At 45.2% G+C, this 20,992-nt stretch overlaps 1 protein-coding gene across 1 annotated transcript in view; it reads right to left on the minus strand.

Moving 5' to 3' along the window:
• KCTD19 (potassium channel tetramerization domain containing 19) overlaps positions 1–20,992 on the minus strand; it is an 89,013-nt gene that overhangs the window by 60,933 nt on the left and 7,088 nt on the right. The window contains exon 4 of the mRNA XM_061594650.1: positions 1,132–1,323. Within this exon, the coding sequence (XP_061450634.1) occupies positions 1,132–1,323 (192 nt within the window). The remainder of the gene's footprint in view (positions 1–1,131; positions 1,324–20,992) is intronic.

The raw sequence follows: 20,992 nt of genomic DNA on the forward strand, positions 1-20,992 counted from the left end.
TGGCCGTCATGGATGCCATGAAGTTCCACGTTGGCCCATTTTGAGGCAGCCTTGGCATGAATATTGATGTCTCCCAATCCCAATGTGAAAGTGTTCTCCAACACAACACCCAAGATTTCCTCTGCCAACGGCTTAAGAGGTTGTGGCACAGTGGAGTGGATGTTACGCTGACAACATCATTCTCTCTTTCTGGTGTAGCAAATATTCTCACTTCTAACCTAGCTGGACACAGAGATGATGGAAGATTCAGAGGTAATATTAATAATTCCCTTCAACCAAATGGGGCACAATTACATTTAATACACAGGGAAAAGGCATCCCTTTGTCTGTGCTTGATGGTCTCACCACTATGATATCTGACAGAAAGCAGATTCCCATCTCAAGGTTTTGATAGCGCCAGTCCTAATGGCTCCAACCATAACGACATAAACTTTAAGCTTAAGGCATAAAATCTTGGATTGACTATCATCAATTACAAGCTATAAAATCACGCTAACGAAGCCATAGAACATATGTATAGTTCTCTAAACAAGGGTAAAGTCTTTCCGCTTTTCATGCACTCTTTTTAAATTTTAAAATATGAAGTACATATTTTAAAAATAAACCTAAAATATGAAGATCTTAATGGGAATGTTATTACTTTTTGCCCGTTGATTTCTGATTAAGCTCTCTTGGCCCGGCAGTCCCTTTGTTTGCGCCACATGCTGCTGTGGACTCAGCCTTTGGCTCATTCCTGCCTGCTGTTCCTGCTCCAAGCACTTAAATATCCAGGATCTTGGCACTCTGATTTTAGTTGTACTTTGAATTGATTCAGTTCATCTTCAGAGGCAGCATAACTCAGATTACTAAATGTCACCATGGCCCTCTCTTTCACATCCTGCAGCACACAATTGTCCACTGTCCAAAAGAGTGAGCCTTTGATCTGACCTAGCAAGTCAACACTGACACTTTTATACTCTAAACCACATTTCCTCCTCCAACATAGTCCACCTTCCAAACCCTACCTCTGATTCCAAGGTTACCTCTGGAAGCTTATGATAAATAGCAGGGACACTATAATAAAAAAGACAGAAGAAAACCTTTCTTCATTGTCTCCTGCATGATGCAGTCATCTTCAAGGAAAAGGCTTACCTATGAAGCGGAATTCATTGCCTTCGCATTCTATTAGGACAGCATTGTCAGTCAGCCACAGCAAATTATCATCATTGACCAGTGAAGGGTATTTTTCAACCATGTCTAGTGGCAGAAAGCAGTAATGCACTTCCTCTTCTGTATCTAGTAATGGGGTGTCCATTAATCCTAGGGGAGCTTTCTCATGTAATCCTAATAGGAAGAAAAAGAATATCAGCAGGGAACCAGGAAGACCTTACACAGCAAATAAAGGCCTAAAAATCCATGTGCTTTCAATATATGGTGTGAGGTGACCCCTGGCTACACATGGCATTCAATGTAAATAGCATCAGCTGGAGCAGGTGATCACTATTGGGATCCCAGCAGGCTAGTAAGGAAGCTTAACCCTTTTGCCCTTGCTGTAGTTCTGAAGAAAGCCCCTCCTCTGAAGCTGGTATTTGTAATTGAGAGGAAATCTCCACTGATGCCAGAAGGGGAAGAGTTAAATTCCACCTGCTGAGATCCTGATAATATTCAGCTGTCCCAGCTAATGGTATTTGCGTTTTCTTTTAAAGACCCTGCAAATGAACTACAAAGATGCATTTAATCTCACCTGTATTTTGATCTTTAGCATGCTTTGGGGTTAATTAATTAATTAATTAATTAATTTTATACCCCGCCCTTCCACCCAAAGGGAGCCCAGGGCAGCAAACAAATGATAAAGCACTAAAAACACCTTTAGAACATCTTAAATTTATTTATACCAATAGTTTAGTATGGGCTATTATTAATTTGAAGTAAATTTAAATTATATTATTTCCAGGAAAAATATTTGGTGATGGGAGCTATTTTCAAGGGGACCACACTCCACTCTGCAATTTGTTTCCATATATATGTATCATTTATTTACTATATTTTTATCCTGCATTTCAGACAATTACTGTCTCCCAAGGTGGCTCACATCAATTAAAAAGAGGGTGGGGTCCTGCCATCACACAAACAAACAAACAAGACACAGAACAGAAGGGGAGGGGAGTGTTGAGAATAGAGAAGGGAGTTCAGTGCTTCAAGGCCACAACAAAGTGATTTAGAACCTACACCCATTTATATCCTGTTCGGGCCAGGCTGATATTCCCTTAGAGGTATTCCTGTTTGAATAGGAATTGATGACTCCAGAGTATCCTGTGGGGGAAAGGATACTTTCCTGCAGTCTTCTGCAGTCCCAAGGAACTGGTGGCCAGAGCACAATGCTCCTTGCAGTGGGGAGGGGTGGAAGTAAGCTCCCATCGGCTGTTCCTTCCTTGGTGGGTGGATGGATGAGCCAGGCTGGTCTCCCCCTTGTGTTGATGTTCTTCCTAGAAGGCAGAGGGTGCAGCCTCCCAGTGACCTTTGGTTCCCTGACCAAGGACAGAATGTGCTGCCCTTCGGCTCTGCAGCTCCAGAGCAACTAGCAGCCCGAGCAGAGGGCTCTTTCTAGCAGGGTGAGAGGAAGCAAGGGATGCTCTCCCACCTCACAGAATCATAGACTAGTAGAGATGGAAGGAGCCTATAAGGCCACTGAGTCCTATCTCCTGCTCAATGCAGGAATCTAGCTTAAAGCGCATCCCTGCAATGAGGTTCCTCCTGATCAAATCTCTAATCGCTTTAGAAAGGGAAATCTTGGTAGTAGGAGATATCAACATGGTACTGAAGTGAACCCTAATAAAGATAAATCAAACAGAAGAAATAACCATTCTGGCAAATTACCAAAAGTGGTAAAAATAAGTATGAAAACTTTCCTGCTTACTGAAGTATGATTTCAATCATGAGAGATTATATAGTTTATTCGATGCCTACGTAATACCTACGTAAGAACCAATATGATTTTGGTCACACCTGCTTTAATACAAGAACAAAATGAGTAACAACTGAAGCATCAGTTTATGCTGATCAAAACTCCCTATCAAGAGAATTAATTAATTAAATTTATATCCCACCATTCCTCTCAGAAGGAGCCCAGGCAGCAAACAAAAACAATAAAAATATTCTAAAACATCTTAAAAACAAAAGACTTTAAAACAGACGTTCCTCTTCTCCCAGGCATTTTAGCATGTGTTTTTAAATTTTTTTTAAGTGTTTTTAAATTTGTATGTTTGTATATTTGTTTTTAATGTTTTTAACTGTTTTTAATTTAATGTTTTTAATTATTGTAAACCGCTATGTAATAATAGCAACAACAACATATTAAAACAAAACATATTTAAAGAATATATTTTTAAAAATCAGTTTTAAAAGCATCTTAAAAAGCAATTCGATTCGATTTCGATTTATTGCATTCAGCCATGGACCATTGCAAAATACAGCAATTTTAACAATTAAACAACATAGAATTAAAATAGGCCAAGATACAGAAGTGCAGAAATACTCAAAGAATATTATGATTCTGCATATGAGCCACATGCGACTTCTTGGCCACCAACACAGGATCGGCTGCAATGTTGTCAATTTAACAGTAACAGTTACAGTTAAAACAACATGCAAATAAAACGAGCCAAAGTACAGAAATAAGAAAGTGCTCAGGAGATTTTATATTTCTGAATATGGGTCGCCCGCAGCTTCCTGGCAGCCAACGCAAAGTTGGCTACGGCTAACGTCACCTGATTCTGATTATCACATAAAAGCTCCACGACCGGTTCCTGGGTGGATTTATCCGACGAGGTGTAAATATGATGGGCCAAGAATTTCTGTCTAGGCTCATCATACAATAGGCAATTTAACAAATAATGAACAATGTCTTCCACTGAATTGCACCCCAAGATGCATCTCCGTTCGTCAATTGGAATGCCCAAGAATCTCCCGTCTAAATAGGCAGAGGGCATCAGCTGGAACCTTAGTTCCGAAAAGGCTCTACGGACAGGGGCAAATGTTAGCCTCTCGAAATAATGTGGTTTGGCATGATTAACATGCAATAAGGGATACCAGCTAGAAAATGGGGCGGCTACGATGGATGCCCGATCCTGTCTCGCATCCTGATCAAAGACCCAGTTCCTAAGGGCTCGGGGGCTTAGACTTAAATATTCCCCCATGGTGAGGTTGTACATCTCTAGCTTTGCCTGGCAGCCAAAGGCCCACCCCCCCTTTGTAAGTTGCTCTAACCAGCATGATTTGGTGAGGGAGTGATCGGCCATCCTAAAGACTCTGCGCCAGTACCTGAAATAGGCAAGATCAATTCTGGCTGTGAGCGAGGGAAGACCAACCTCTGCTCTGAGATGAGCTGCTGGTGTTCCAGGGGGGAGGCCCAATGTCTGCCTCAGAAACTTGTTTTGTAGGGTCTCTATCTCCCTCTTAGCAGTTTCCCCCCAAAGTTCTGCCCCATAAAGTATAGCGGCTGTAATTTTAGCAGTAAAGACCTTGATCATGGGATTAACCAATTGGCCCCCTCTAGCATAGAAGAACTTTCTGAGTTGTGCTATGGATCTGGCTCCTACCAGTTTGGTTGATTTTATGTGGGCCTTCCAAGAACGGTTCTCAGTGAAACAGATGCCCAAGTATTTAAATAGGCAAACCTGTTCCAACAGGTGCCCATTCAAGGTCCAGTTGGAAAATTTTTCTTCCTGCCGAAGACCAGGATCTTAGTTTTGGTATAGTTGAGTGTTAAATGTTGGGCCATGCAATAGGCACCTAGATGGTTTAACATCCTTTGGAGGCCAATTTTGTTTAGAGATAGCAATACTAAGTCATCAGGATAAAGGAGTAATGGGGTCTTACGATTACCAACTGAGGGAGGGAAAAAGGAGGGAGAGGCCATTACAGGGACAATATCATTGACAAAGAAATTGAACAGGAAGGGGGCCAGGATGCAACCCTGCTTTACCCCTCTAGCAATCTTAACCTCCCGGGAAAGAGTGCCCTGCAGGCCTAACGAACCTGTAGGGTGTTGTCCTGATGAAGGGTCCGAATCAGGAACAACAGCCTCCTATCAATATTGGTCTCAGCCAGTTTTTGCCAAAGTAGGTCCCTGTCTATAAGGTCAAAGGCTGAGGTAAAGTCTACGAAGGCTGCGTATAAAGATTTGTTTGGACCCCTGATTGTTTTACTGATGAGATGCTGCAAAACCAAGGCCTGGTCAACAGTACTTCTGCCCTTTCTAAACCCTGCCTGCTCCTCATAGAGGATAGAATTACTACCCTCCCACTCAAGGAGCTTATTTAGAAGGTACCGTCCATACAATTTGGAGGCAACGTCCAGGAGACTAATTGGTCTGTAGTTCTGAGGATCTGAGGCGTTGCCTTTTTTGAAAATGGGAACAATAATGCTAGATCGCCAGCTTGGGGGAAAGTCACCAGTTGAGTTTATATGCGTAAACAGTGCGGCTAATACTGGAGCCCACCAGTTGGCATCAGTCAAAAAAACCTCTGGAGGGATCAAGTCTCTGCCAGGGGCCTTGCGAGGGTGGAGCTGTACAATTAGCTCCAATATTTCTGAGGTGGAAACCGGGGGCCAAGGGGGAAGCGTAGGAAGCATAGAAAGATTCCCCAACAGGTCAGGAAATGGACTTTTACTGCCACCAAAAATATTGGGAGAAATGGGAGACCCAGGTATCAGGAGGGATTGGGGGCGCTACCTGGAAATCATTAGAGGTTAGACCTCCCTGAATCAATTCCCAAAATTTGGGATCATTCCGTTCGCTCAGTGCAAGTCCTAGAGCTTTCCAATTACCCACATAAAAATCCCCCCCTTTTTTTTTCTAAGAAGGATTTTGTATTCTCTTTGGCAGGATTGCAGATGGAAAATAGGCTCACAGGATCCCACCCATAATAACCTCCTAGTCAGCTGCTGAAGCTCCTTTTTCTTTGCTCTGCATTCACTGTCAAACCATGACCGGCAGTTACTGGGAGGCTTGGCAGCTGAAGTGGCAGAGACAAGGGGTCTTATCGTGTGAACTATGTCTTGGTAGATTAAGAGAATAGACCCCGGGGATTCAACGGCCAGCTGACGAAGATGAAGAAGTTTTTCTGACACCAGCACCTGGCCTATGTTGGCGTCCATTTCCTGGGACCATTTAAGGCATCTAAACCCCTGTAGGTGACCTAGCATTTGGGAGTCTGTCAATACAGAAGGACGGTAATCCTGGAAGTGGAGAGTAAGTCTTAGTGGAAGATGGTCGCTATTCGCCCTGTCCTCTATAAGCATCTCCTGAATAAGGGGGAGGATGAGCCAAGGATATAATCTACAACACTGGCTCCCCTCCCAGAGATGTACGTATAATAGCCCTTAGAATGGTCAAGGAAAGATCCATTAAGCACACCAGTTGGAGTTTAAAAATTAAGGAAAAAAGGGCGTGCCCATACTCATTAATTGACAAGTCTCGGGACAAACGAGGGAAACTCGTCAATTCATCTGGGTCAAACCCAAGATCTTTGCCCAACGTGGGATAGCTGCTCCCCATTCTGGCATTGAAGTCCCCACAAATAAGTTGCGAGTGGGCAGGATACTCCGCTGAAAGATTTTCCACAAATAACTCCAGCTCAGGCCGGTGCCTCAAATCAGCTCTAGAAGTATAAGGGGGTATATACACATTGACACAGACCAAGGGAGGCACCATAGGTCCCTGCAACACCAGGGCCTGGCACACGCTTGGTGTGGGCCCACGGGCCTCTAACGTCTTAACCTCCAGGGATGAAGAAATCAGAATAGCAAGACCTCCGGAGCCGCAGCCTCGATTAGATTAGATTAGATTAGATCTGTTCCCAGATCCTAAAACCCTGCAGTAAAAGGGAGTTAGTTTCCAGGAGCCAGGTCTCCTGGAGACATATAATATCAAAAGACTGCAGGTAAAGGGTGAAATCTTGGTCCACTAGTTTGTTAGCCCACCCTGCAATGTTCCAGGATAAGAATTTTATAGGATTTGCCGGGCGTAACCTGGCCGCTGGGCAGCCTTCTGGTAAGAGGCGGGGGCGGTGTCAGAATCCGTGCACTATGCGCCTTGCTGGGCGATAGCCCCTTACTGGTGATAGGTTTATAATTAGCCTGTTGGTCTGGTTGGCCTGTAACAAGGTTCCCAGGGTCGGGTGTGAAAAATTGGCGTCCTCGAAGAAAAGAGGGTGTACTTGCCTTACTTTTGCTGGGGCCAGCTCCTGAAGGATTATGAAGACTCGTTTCCCGTCAAAGATGATTTCCAGTATCTTTGGATAGAGAGCACTTTCCTAGACGTTCCGAAACTTCTCCTGAGAAGGTGATAGTATCTAGGAATGGACTTACGCTACTTACGTTGGAGATAATTAGTCCAGAATGGATGGAAGGCAAATCCAAACGGGCCATTCCTCTCCCAGGGGAGCCCAGTTCCCCCGGCTCTAAAAAGCACATGTCAGTCCATGAAGGGCCAGTAAGTGGGCTTAGTTTATTTATTTATTTAATTTCATTTATAAACCGCCCATAGCCAATGGCTCCCTGGGCGGTGTACAACATACAATAATACAATAAATGAACAAAATCACAGATAAAAATACAAATTCATAATAACACTAAATGACATTAGCATAGCTAAAACATTAAAACAGTAAAATACATAGAAATATATTAAAATGCCTGGGAGAATAGGAAGGTTTTAGCCTGGCGCCGAAAGGATAGCAGCGTAGGCGCCAAGCGTACCTCCTCGGAGAGACTGTTCCACAATTCGGGGGCCACCACCGAAAAGGCCCTAGATCTTGTCATTACCCTCCGAGCCTCTCGGTGAGACGGTACTCGGAGGAGGGCCTTAGATGTCGAACGAAGTGTACGGGTAGGTTCATAGCGGGAGAGGCGTTCCATCAGATATTGCGGGCCCACACCGTGTAAGGCTTTATAGGTCAATACCAGCACCTTGAATCTGGCCCGGAAACAAATCGGCAACCAGTGCAAACAGGCCAGAACAGGTGTAATATGTGAGGACCGCTTGGTCGTCAGTAGTCTGGCTGCTGCGTTTTGCACTAGCTGCAGCTTCCGAACCGTCTTCAAGGGCAGCCCCACGTAGAGTGCATTACAGTAATCCAATCTAGAGGTCACTAGAGCATGAACAACTGAGGTGAGGTCGTCACCGCCAAGATAGGGGCGTAGTTGGGCTACCAAACTAAGATGGTAAAATGCATTCCGAGCCACCGAGGCTACCTGAGCCTCGAGTGACAAGGAAGGGTCGAAAAGAACCCCCAGACTACGAACCCGTTCCTTCAGGGGGAGTGTAACCCCATCCAGAACAGGATGAACATCCTCCATCTGAGCGGAAAAGGCACTCACCAACAGCGTCTCAGTCTTGTCTGGATTGAGTTTGTTTATTAGCTCCCATCCAGTCCATTATCGCGGCCAGGCAACGGTTCAGCACATCAACAGCCTCACCTGAAGCAGATGAAAAGGAGTAATAGAGTTGCGTGTCATCAGCATACTGATGGCAACGCACTCCAAAACTCCGGATGACCACACCCAGAGGCTTCATGTAGATGTTGAAAAGCATGGGGGACAGAACCGATCCCTGAGGGACTCCACAATGGAGAGTCCAGGGTATCGAGCAATGCTCCCCAAGCACTACCTTCTGGAGACGATCCGCCAAGTAGGAGCGCTCGGAGCCACTGCCAAGCAGTACCCCCAACTCCCAACTCCGCGAGTCTCTCCAGAAGGATACCATGGTCGATGGTATCAAAAGCAGCTGAGAGATCAAGGAGAATCAACAGAGTTACACTCCCCCTGTCCCTCTCCCGACAAAGGTCATTGTACAGGGCGACCAAGGCTGTTTCTGTGCCAAAACCGGGCCTAAAACCGGATTGAAACGGTCACTAGCTCCTGGGAGGGTTGAGAGATTGTTAATGCCAAGTGAATTTTCGCACTGGTTAAGCTCCACAGTGATCTGATGGATATGTGAGTGGCCCATTCGGCTCTGGATCTTCTCAGGATTCCATTGCACTGATGTAGCAACCGGATGGCTCTGGAGGGCTTCCTTTTTACATAAGGGGCTAAGTTGTTTCGCCTGCAGATTTTCTAAGTGCGTTTTTAAAAGGTCCAGCTTGCGCACAATTTCAGATTATTCTTCAGCAGGTAAGGCTCGGAAAGATTCCACCAGGAGTTTTTCTTCATCAACAAAGGGGACTATCAGTTCAGTATTTGGGCCCGCCTCCCTGTACATAGGTGGAGAGTTGGTCACACATTGAAGGGAAGGCCCGGGGTCGATGGTGGGGTCCGGGTCTATCTGATCGATAAGAACAGAGGGATTAGTACCCAATTCATCCTCCCAAGCGCCACTAAGGGTGCCACATTCTCAAAGAATCTTTGAATCATAATCCCCCGGATCACGAGGGCACTTCTGCAGGCAAGTGCGAGGCTTGCAAGGCTCAGATCTGCAAAAGTAACCACAGCCCGCGCAGTCCTATAGTTATAAAATAGATAGTCCATGCGAAAAATGTCGGAAGGATGTACCTGGCCTGACAGAGCTGGCTCCATTATGTTCAAAAGATGGAATTTACGCTTGGATTGCGATACTATCCCTGCAGGTTTGGGGTAGTTGCAAAACCAGCTTACATCTATTCAGCACCAAGTTCCAACGGGCAATACATTTCTGGTCCTGTAAGGGTTGCACCGATGGAAAAGAAACAGGCCTCGGATCTTGGGCCGGTAGAACATGGGGCATGTCCTGAGATGGTTGCGACGGTAAAGATGGAGAAGAGGGGGAGCTTATCTGGACACAAGATGGCGTAGAGTTACTGGTAGGGACCCTGACCTTAGCTCCCCTGCTTGCTTCTGATGCTGGAGTATATGTGGTTCATCGAGTATATTCAAGAGTCTGTTGAACCTGATCTTCTTAAAGCGGGAGGGTTTGTATTTTTTGATGCTTTTGCTTTTCTTGTGAGTACCCCCACGCTGGCCTCGCCCTCTCTTGATGGACTGTGTAGGGCGAGGTAGCCTTCCATGAGATAAAATAGGCTTATTTGTCTGGGAGCTCTCACTGCCCAAACTCAGGCTGGCGGATACTGGCCCGGGGTTCTTCTTTAAAAATTCCACTAATGTGGTCAAGAGGCTGTTACACTGCGAGGGAAAGGTTTTTACTCGATCTAAATCCTCCAGTATTGCAAGAAACCATCCTTCAGTGGGTATCTTGGTGCTTTGGGACACAGGGGGAGCATCAGAGGGCATCATATGGGCTCTCTGGGGATCAGCAGTGTCTGAGTCTACTATGGGGCTGCTACTCAAGGAGCCCTCTGGATCTGGCCCAATTCCAGTCTGTGAAGAGACAGTAAAATTAGCCGCCTCCAGCTCTGCTGCTAAATTCATCAGGGGAGAGTCTTCCTTTGGGCCAACCAGGTTGTATTTGAGGTCCAGGGACCAATCCAGCTGGAAGTTTGGAGAAGGCAATAGTTTCAAGGACTCTTCCCTTGGTTCAGAGACAGAGTCTCCCAAAGTAAAAGAAAAAAAACTCAGTGATTTTAGTTTGGTGAGCACAAGGCTTTAAAGGAGCCTCCTCAGTACAGGGGACGATCCCTAGCTCTCTGTATCTCTTTCTGGTAAGCACCATGGTTCCAAAAGAGTCACCTCAGAAAGAGGGAGAGAACTCTTTGCAGAGAAGTATGGACACAAATATGGGAACAAATACAGGCTGAAGATTCTCCCAGCAGAGTTAATATGCGCCACCTGTTCACTGAGAGCCAGCCACAGTAGAGAAGTTGGAATTAAGGCTAGCTTCCTCCTAACTCCTTCTCAAGGCTCCAATTGTGGCAAGCTGCCAGGGCTGATAGCTTGACTTTGCAGATTATATGAAAGAAATATGCAACCCATCCATCCTACCAGTCTCTGAACTTCTGCAAAGGAGAGAAGATAAAACCTGTACGAGGAGTAGCCAAAGCCTGGAATTCCACTGAAAACCAGCTGGCTGGCTGGGTTGCTTACATGTTACAGCTCAAAGTCGACCAGTGTTCGAACGGAGTGCCTTGATGAGGCCTTAATGAGTCGTGGAGATGAGGTAAGACACTGTTTGTTTATCTTCCACCAGCAAAGAATATTAGTGCTAGCTGGAGGTTTTAGGAGATTTAGATACGGAGCTCCCGAGATAGCTCCCTTCCTATGCCGCCATCTTCCCTCCTCCTCTCTAGAAAGCAATTCCAACACAGACACAGACTGTGATCAAGTCTCTACCTAAAAGGAAGGTCTTCAATAGGCACCAAAAAGATTTTATTTATTTATTACATTAATGTCCCACATTTCTTTTCATCATAGAAACCCAAGGCAGCTTACATATGGTTCCCAGGCAGTATCCCATCCAGGCACTGACCAGCCCTAACACTGCTTAGCTTCATGTGCCTTGAGACCATAGCCTGGGATCAGATAAGAGAGATGGTGCCTGCAAGGGGGCAGAGCTGCCCAATGAGGTGTGGCATGAAGGGACCCTGCTCTTTTAAATTTGCCACTACACTATTGCCTGCAAAGAGCAGTGATTGGCTGGGTATATAAGGGGTAAGGCGATCTTTCAGGTATCCCAGTCCCAAGCTACATAGGGCTTTGTATAACAAAACCAGAACCTTGAACTTGGCCTGGGAGGTAATGGGGCAGAATTGATTTCGAATAATCCAAACCCAAGAACTGTTTGGATGAACAAGTGATGATCTGGTAGATCTCTGGCTGAGCCAGCTGAACCTCACTCCTGAACAAGGTTTGGATCTGGCAGGCTTTACACTGGTTTCACATAGTTAGAAATGCTCCCTTAACGAGTTCTGATTAAATCCAAAGGAAATGGGCAGATGTCAGGCAGAATTAAACACTTTTTTCTGTGTACGTAATACATGAAATATGGTAGTATAAAAGGTGTTTTAATAGCTTTGAGTACCTATCATTAAAAAATAAAGAAAATGAGCTGCTTTCAGAGATTAATAATTTTGAAAAGGAACATAAGAAGTCAATCAAACTGAAACTTCCAAGAAAATTAAACGTGTGTAAAAAGCATTGCTTTTAGAAACTCATAAAGAATTTAAAAATAAATTTCACTAGACATTTGAATTGGGAAACAACTCAAGGTGTTGGTATATTAGTTAAAGAAATGACAGTTACAAAAACATATTTCTCCACTAAAAAAAAAAGGGTGGTATTTAACAAACTCCTACTAACAGTTTGTTGTTGTTATGTGCCTTCAGTTCAATTACAACTTATGGCAACCCAATGAACCAAGAGCATCTGTCATGAACCACCCCGTTCAGATCTTGTAAGTTCAGGTCTGTGGCTTCCTTTATGGAATCAATCCATCTCTTGTTTGGCCTTCCTCTTTTTCTACTCCCTTCTATTTTTCCCAGCATTATTGTCTTTTCTAGTGAATCATGTCTTCTCATGATGTGTCCAAAGTATGATAACCTCAGTTTCATCATTTTAGCTTCTAGTAATAGCTCTGGTTTAATTTGTTCTAACACCCAATTATTTGTCTTTTTTGCAGTTCATGGTATCTGCAAAGCTCTCCCAACCCTACTAACACTAACAGTAGACCCAATAAAATAATGAACCTCAGTTAATCATGTCCACTAACTTCAGTGGGTCTACTCAGAATAGAACTAGTGTTGAATACAATCCAATAACGTCACAAGATCTGAAAAACTCTTAAAGGCATTTCAAAAATATTATTAAAAATAATATAAACCAGATAATCCCAATAAACAGCAAATATCTATTCTTTTAATCAAATTAAAATTCAAAAATTAACAGATGATGGTCAGTGGAGTTTGGATGTACCAGAATAACAGAGCAATCCTAACTGTAGACAGTTACACCAGCTTAAGTTATCCCTCTTCCAAACTCTGTTCAGGATGTATTTGACATAGCACCCTTTATGCCACCTAAGTTCTGCTAGGTTGCTGGGTCATGTGACTGAGCTGAAAGGGATTTGGAATAAGTGTAAGTCTCTTCTTGCCCTGTCCTGTCCTCCCACACCCTTCAGGGCCAGGTCCAAAGGGTGGCTTGATGGGTTGGACAATGGCGACCAGCAGGCAGTCGTCGTTTCGATAGCTCTGCAGTGTTTCATTTTTTTCCCTCTCTCTCGAAAATGGCAACACAAAACTACTGAAAATTATTGAATTAATTACCAACCTCTGTCATCTTGCCTCCTCTTAACTTTCACTGCACCAACTATTCCTGAAAAGTCTCTAATCCTGCTTGTCTCTTGACTGACAGACTGCAAACTTTACAGCGTCTCACCTCATCCTCCCCTCCCCATCGGGAATGGTCCTGCTCACAACGAGGAACACTAACAAGTAAGCAACGATTATAAGCTATCTTACAACAGAACTAGCTTTAATATCTCCACCAGTGACGGGGATTAGTTTGTTTACTTAGCCGTGAAGGTTGAAGGAAATTCTCCCTGTTTTAAGCTGCTTTCTTGCTTAAAGAGACAGCCTAGAATTATGGTCCATGTGATGTTCCTGTATTAGTGTATATATGGTAAGTGCTGTTTGGATAGGAGATACATGGTAAGTGGAATGAAAGAGGAGGGGGGAGTGAATGGGCAGTAGAATGCTGGATGATTGGCTGAGTGTTTGGATGGCTGGAGGATATAAATGGAAGGATGACAGTTGAATCTGGGTGGACGGTGGACGTTAGTGGGTTGTTTTGGTGGGTTTGTGAGAGGAGATTGTGTGGAGAGTTGGTGGATGTGAGGAGAGTGTGGAGTTCGGATTAATACTAAGACCAGTACCTCAGGAATAGATGAAACCATATGCTTAACTGCCTTTATAAAGAAATCTTGTTATCTTTGTTATTTAATAAATATATTTGGTTTACCAAAGGCCTGATCCTTGGCTGGGGTTTCACAGACCAGAAGGGAGGGTAAGGTAAATACCAAGGCTGAAGGGAAACTGTAACAAATGGTGGCAGCAGTGAAGGGGATAATATAACACCACAAGTATTCAGAGCAAACCAGAATTATATATAAAGATCAAAGGGATTGGGGACAGCTTAAGCACTCAGTCACAGAGGTAACCTGATAGAGAGACTCAGGCAGAGTCTCTGGGACTACTGGTTATAGGACGTGACTGGTGGTGCTGCCTAGCAGGGGGATCTGTTGAGATCTGTGCTAGAGCGGGGAGAGAAACCATAAAAAAGGACAGTCCGGACTGGTGGAGTCCCTGGTGGTGCCTAGTGACAGGCAGTAACCACGAGCAGGTAGGAACCTGACAGGGAGAGCCAGGGAAGGGCGTCACAGTCCACACCAGGAGGGACTACAAAATCTTGGAGCTGGCCCCCTTGGAGTCTATCCCTTTTGCCAGAAAACTTAAGCAAGCAAAAATTAATCACTTTTTTACCCCTAAAGAACATTTGCTTTCAGCGGATATGGAGGACGGAAAGAGGCTCATGGGGAATAAGGCTAGCAATCCCAGTAGATTCAGCAGAGCCAGCAGTCCCATAGTAAAAGATGAGGACTCGCCAACCCTAGCAAATACCCCCCTGGATTAGTCGCTGGATTTCAACAGAGCCCTGCAAACGGAAGCTCCTGCTCTCTCTTGTCCTAATCTCGCTTGGGAGCTGCCTCAGCAGAAAAGCCGGCCCAGACAGGGGCTTCCCCCCATCGATGGTTGAAGACTCAACTGAGCTGAAAGCTGGGCGCCTAAGTCCACCTATCTACCCAACTTGCAACGACTCATTGCTCAACACAATCTCATACAGCCTTCCTGAATCACCTAAGGGGATGAACCTATCAATTGCGGCTGACAAGTTTCCAACTGAATGCTGGCTTTTTATGTTAGCAAGGGACATTGACCTCATCAAGACCTTCCACTCTGAGTCCAACAAGCTTTTAACCACCCTAGTGGAGGCTCGTAATAAGCGTACCCTATGGCCTGGCAGCGCATCGCGGGGAAGCCAGGCCTGCACAAGCTTCAAGCAAATCACGCGAAGAGCCAAATCTAAGCGTTGTGGCACTAGGATGCACAGGAATCTCCTTAGAAATAAACGAGGTAATACCAGCAAGAAGAGCAAAAACATCAAAAACCCAAGGACCAAGCGTTACAGCAAAATGAACTTTGCCAAACTCTTTCGACTTCTAGATGCCACCCCCAATCGGAAGAGCGCACAGAGGACAAAACTTATAGCATACTCAGAATGGACAGAGGAAGGCAATTCTCTCCCTAACTGTAAAGCTGTTTCCCCCCCCCTCTTTTACCGCTACCCCCCAACAGTGTCAGACTCCAGACCAGCAAGATCTCTCGCCGCTTATACTCCTGGAGGTCAAACCAGTCCAGAGCCGGTCCTCTCTGGCTAAATTTTGTTTAGTCCTAGACCGACAAAAGCTTGCGCTTTCCAACTACCTTAAACCTCCGGGTCATATTGTACATAATGAACGCAAAGGTCATCTCCTGGGAATACTTGAAAGTATTATGCCAGGACTTTTTTCTCCTAGAGATATATCCAACGTGGAATATCTTTGCTTCAACCAGGTCACGGCTCGAACTATAGTGACTTTCAGCTTTCCTGAAAAAACTAGTCAGCTTCTCAAAAATAGACATCTTACAATCAATCGGCATAATAACAACAAGAGTCTTCGAAAACACAGCTCTCCCACAGGCTTTAATCAGCTGCATGAGCATACCAACCAAAAGATCCCCGACAACGATAGACCCTCTGCTTGGAAAAAATTTAATCGAGCTGGAAGTCGAGCCTGATCCACCCTTCCCTCTGCGGGTGCAATCTCAGCCCGCCAATGCCAAGTCAGAGGCCCCAGATCATGATTCGGCCTGCAGCTTTGGGAGCGCTGATGGGATTGACTTGTTCACCGAAGAAGAAACGAAACTATTCGAAGCCTTTGTCGCTCTACTGTCACCAGCCCAAACAGACATTGTTTTAAGGCTACAGAGATTAATCACACAACTAAAATGCTTGCCAGCTGCGAAGACCAAAAACAGTTCCCGGAAAGGAAATCAACAGCTGGAGGACCCTATTTGTATGTTAGCGGCTGACCCTATGACTATGACTTTAAGCCACAAGTCCCCAGCAAGTAATAAGCATGCCCTCCGGGCAACTACAGCAAGAATCAACTTACTAGCCCCAAACTCAGTTCCAGCTCCCATAAGGAAGAATCAGATCATTACATCTTCCAGGGCAACACCTGCAACATGTGTAACTCCCACTTGGACAGAAATGACAAAAATGACAAAAATGAGGAAGGCTCCCCCCAGAAGGTATACGCCTATAGGGGTTCCTCGCTTAACTCTAAGCAGGCACCAATATCTAATGTCAGCCAGATGGATCCAACTCTGGAGTCAATGGAGCCCTTGCCGATCGAATTGCCTCCTGTGGCCAGTGCTCTTCACCAGCAGAAAACATCATCCTTTCAACAAAACATGGGAGGCCAGCCTCCCAAGCCCTGACTACAAGTGAGCCATTCTGCATCTTGGTTGCTCTTTCTTTCTTGGAACATCGCAGGGTGGAAATCCAGTCGCTGACCCCTCCTTTCTGGATTATGTAACCAAGCATGACATTGTCTTCCTCCAGGAGACCTGGGCTACAGAGTCACTTGAACGGAATAGATATTCTGTTTACTTGCTGGCGGCAGCGCCAAGCGCCAAAGGCGGCCACCCCAAAGGCGGCCTGAGTGTGACGGTCGCTACTAAACTTAGAACCAGCGCCACCAGACCATACTCTCTGTCAGGGCTAGCCATGGTGCTAGTCCTCAAGTTCAACTGGGCTTGCCTACTAATAATAAATGTTTACCTCCCTCCGAACCACCAAAAAAGGCAAGTGAACACCTGCCAAGAATTAGAGACCTACATAGCCGAGCTGACAATGCTATACCCTGAAGCGGCGGTGGTGACAGCAGGCAACTTCAACGCTAGGATAGGACCTAATGACGAGGCCCTGTACGCCCACTTCCATGAAATCCCCCCGCCCTAGATGAGACCCATATCTTACCAGCACGACATTCTAACGATCCTGGGTTCAACTATGCTGGCCTTTGCCTCATGCAAGCACTATACAGACTAAATCTTGTTATAGCAAACGGGTCTGTGGATGGTGATAGAAGTGGTGAATACACCCATTTCTCCAGCACAGGAGCATCACTAATTGATTTCTTTATAGTGTCTACCGACTTACTAAGTGGCATATCCTCATGCCTCGTCGACAAACGGCCCAACAGTGACCACCTCCCCTTGACCCTCTCGTTGTGTTGCGGCACTCACACTACTCATAGCGATCAGCCTCCATCTTTGACAGTGATTCCTGAAGTAAGGGCCACACGGGTCAGATGGTCAACTAAGTTAGAGAAGGAACTAAAAGAAATACTCTACTCGCCCAGCTGTCTCCGTCACCGCAAAAATCTGTTAGCAGCGGTCCCCAGAGAAGCAATGCTTGCAGCTTACAACGATTTAATTACGGACGTTCAACACTGCCTGATACCCAAACCACCAGCAAGGCCCCTTATCCGTCTACAAAATTCCAAACCGTGGTTCGACAAAGAATGTGTTGACTTGAAAAAAATGCTAGTTGAGAAATACAGGGAGTACAGAACAAAGGAACTTCCGGCACTGCCCACTGAGTGCCTAGAGCTAAAGAAGAGATACAAACTCCTAATTAAGCAACAAAAAAAAAGATCAGCACAGGCTTACCTCTGGCAGTCCCTAATTACAGCCTCAAGGACCAAGGATTCATCTGTTTTCTGGAGGCTAGTGGCCAGGGGTTGGCCCAACAATTCTACTAATTTGAATTACAATATACCTGTGAACTCCTGGGAATCGCATTTTTATAACATCTATTCAAGGGGCCAAACCAGGGCCCTGCGGGTTGAGAACCCGATAACTGAACTCCCAAAGTGGTCCCCAGTCTCTGCCAAGGAAGTCATCTCCTTAATTGCCAACCTGAAGCTGGGTAAAGCTCCAGGGCCTGATAATAGCCCCCCTGACACAATTCAATCTAACCCAGAGTGGTGGGCTCCGGTCCTGGCAGCCTTATTTACCAGTATCAACCAAACTGTTTGCATCCCCAACGACTGGGGCCTTGCCACTATTATTCCACTCTTCAAAAAAGGTAGCCGTGCGGACTCAGCCAACTATAGACCTATTAGCTTGCTGAATATCGTCAGCAAGCTATATGCAAGTCACCTACTTACAAAATTACAAACTTAGATGGAACAGGAAGATATTTTGGAGGAGGAGCAAGCTGGCTTCAGGGCGAGTGGCTCCCCATTGGATCATGGCTTCGTCCTCCAACATCTTGTTGAAAAATACACTTCCAAGCCGGGCGGCACCCTCTATGCTGCTTTCATCGACTTTAAGTCAGCATTCGATCTCATTCCAAGAGATAGACTTTGGGCAAAACTCGAATCCACCAACACTGACAGACGCCTATTAGCATTGGTTCGTGGGTTATACCAGAATACCCAGGTTCGCATAAGATGTAATAATGCTGGCAACCTGTCTAAGTCCACTGCCACCCAAAAGGGAGTTAAACAGGGCTGTATTTTAGCCCCTACATTGTTCAACCTATATATCAACTCCCTAATTAAAAGCTTGGCGTTGTGCCCCTCGCATCATACTACCCTGTCAAACAGGCCTTTCTATCCTATTATATGCAGATGATGCAGTTCTTTTCTCCCTCACAAGTACTGGCCTCCAACGCCTGCTCAGAGCCCTCGCCAGTTACTGTAATAAAGAACAGTTGGTTATTAACCAAAACAAATCAAAGGTTGTAATATTTACTAGGAAGAGTGTGAAACATCGATGGCGATTAAACGGTACCCCTATAGACCAAGTATCATCATATAGGTACCTTGCGATAACCCTTCACTCCTCGGGAGCATGGCATCTACAGGCAAAAAATGCCAGGGCAAACGCTATGAGGAGCACAAAGGCGCTTCTCTCCTTTTTTTACACGAAGGGTGGGCAACATGTTCCATCTGAGCTACAGGTATTTAGTGCCAAAGTCATCTCTCAGTTACTTTATGGTGCCCAGATAAGTGTGTATGCCAAACACACCTCCTTCGAAACTTTCCAAACTAAGTTTCTAAGGAACATACTGGGCACCCCCCGATGTGTATCGAATGCCAACTTACGTCTTGAAGTCCGGCTGCCTACGATCGAGGCTCGTATGTGGGTGCTCAAGTTTAAGTACTGGCTTAAACTGATCTTTCTACCAGTTGGTTTGGCTCCACTAGTGTTATCTGATGCATTTCAGTCAAAATAAAGAAATCACTACTCACCAAACTCTCAGCTTTAGACTTTTCTACTGCTAGTGTCCTCTCGGGTGGTTTTTTCAAAGCGAAATCGGCTATCACCCAGAGAATATTCGATATAGAATTGCAAAACCATTTGCCTCTTGCTGGCTCCATCTCCGACTCTTGCCTTTCTACAAAAACCTTTACTCCTGCGCATTATCTGGCCTTCCTATACATCCCCAGACTTAGGAAAGCCTTCAGGCTGGCCAAGCACAATGCCCTACCATCGGCACTTTTAGAGGGCAGATACCAAAAAATCCCATTAGCAGAACGTTACTGCCCATGCGATGTTGGCGCAGTAGAGACCATGAGCCACGTTTTATTAGAATGTTCTCTTTATCATGACCTCCGATGCCGATTAATTACCCCCATGCTGCAGAAATTCCCAGGTAGAGATGCCATTTTCTACGTACAGTATCTTCTAGCTGATAAAAATCCTCTAGTTACAACTAAGGTCGTGAGCTTTTGTGACGCAGCCATTAAATACCAAAAAACGCGCCAACCCAACGACTGTTATAGCTTATAGATTGGTTTTAGATTGACCATGTGTCAGTATACAGTCTATTGTACTGTTAACTTTTTATACAGTTTTTTTGCACTGTTAACTTCTTATGATGTTTTATATTCTGTACTTTGGTCTCTGCTGGTCTTTGACCGTAATAAAGCAATCATCATCAAGGGTGGCTAGGTGGGGCCCAGGCTACAGGGGCCCCTGAGGGGCCCCTCCGCTCCCCTCCAACAATCCGCAGAGCTTCCGAGCCGCCACCATTCCCTCGCTCCACCTACCTTTCTCTGCTGACTTCTTTTGTGGCTGTGTGCAATGCGTGCGCAGCGCTACCATTAACCAAGATGGCAGCCAAGGTTTCCCTAAGGTGCTGATGCCCCTGCTGCCATCTTGGTTGACGGCAGAGTGCTACGCACGCAGCCCACATAGCCGCAAAAGACAGGAGACAGGCCAGGGGCAAGCTGGTGCCCAAGGGCCCCGGAATGTTGGAAGCAAAGCACCAATGCATATAGTAAGTGACCTGAACCAGTCGGGGGCAATAGACAGAAAGGCAATCTTTTTTTTCCTCTGCTGATTTCTCCTTTAAATGTTTGTTGTTGTGCAGGTTTTGCTCCTTCCCTTCCTTCTCTTCCTGTGTTTGTTCTCAATTACTTAGTAATGGCTTCCTCAGTGCAAGCTGCATGGCTGCTTCAGCGTGTATGATTTTACCTCTTTGGAGAAATAAACCTTAAGTTTCTTTATTCTTTTAACTGCCAATTGAAAGAACCTGCTAATATTCCAATATATACATGCTGCAATATTGTAATGGGCCCAGCTTACTAATAGTGCAGAAAGTTTGAATGAAAGAATAGTGATGCAGGCAGGTATTAATGAATGTGCCTTGATCCCAATATTGGTACCAGAGGATTTCCATGCATGGCTATAGAGTTGAGTCCCAGCTGGATGGAGGAAGACTGCTGGAAGTTGTGGGCATAACAGACCTATGCAAGGAACTGAGAACAGAGCAGGATGGGACTCAAAAGACTGTAAGGCAAAACGTCTATAAATACAATGTTTGGCTGACTCACAGCTTATACATGTGAAGAATGAACTGCTAGAGAGATATTAACCTTGAAAACTCTATGTGGGAAAAGTGAGGTGCAAGATCAGATTCAGATTTACAAAGAACTGTTTTTGCTCAATTAAATTGGTGGGGCTTGAAA

The sequence above is a fragment of the Rhineura floridana genome, chromosome 13 (genome assembly GCF_030035675.1).
Source record: "Rhineura floridana isolate rRhiFlo1 chromosome 13, rRhiFlo1.hap2, whole genome shotgun sequence".
In the NCBI taxonomy this organism is placed as follows: Eukaryota; Metazoa; Chordata; class Lepidosauria; order Squamata; family Rhineuridae; genus Rhineura; species Rhineura floridana.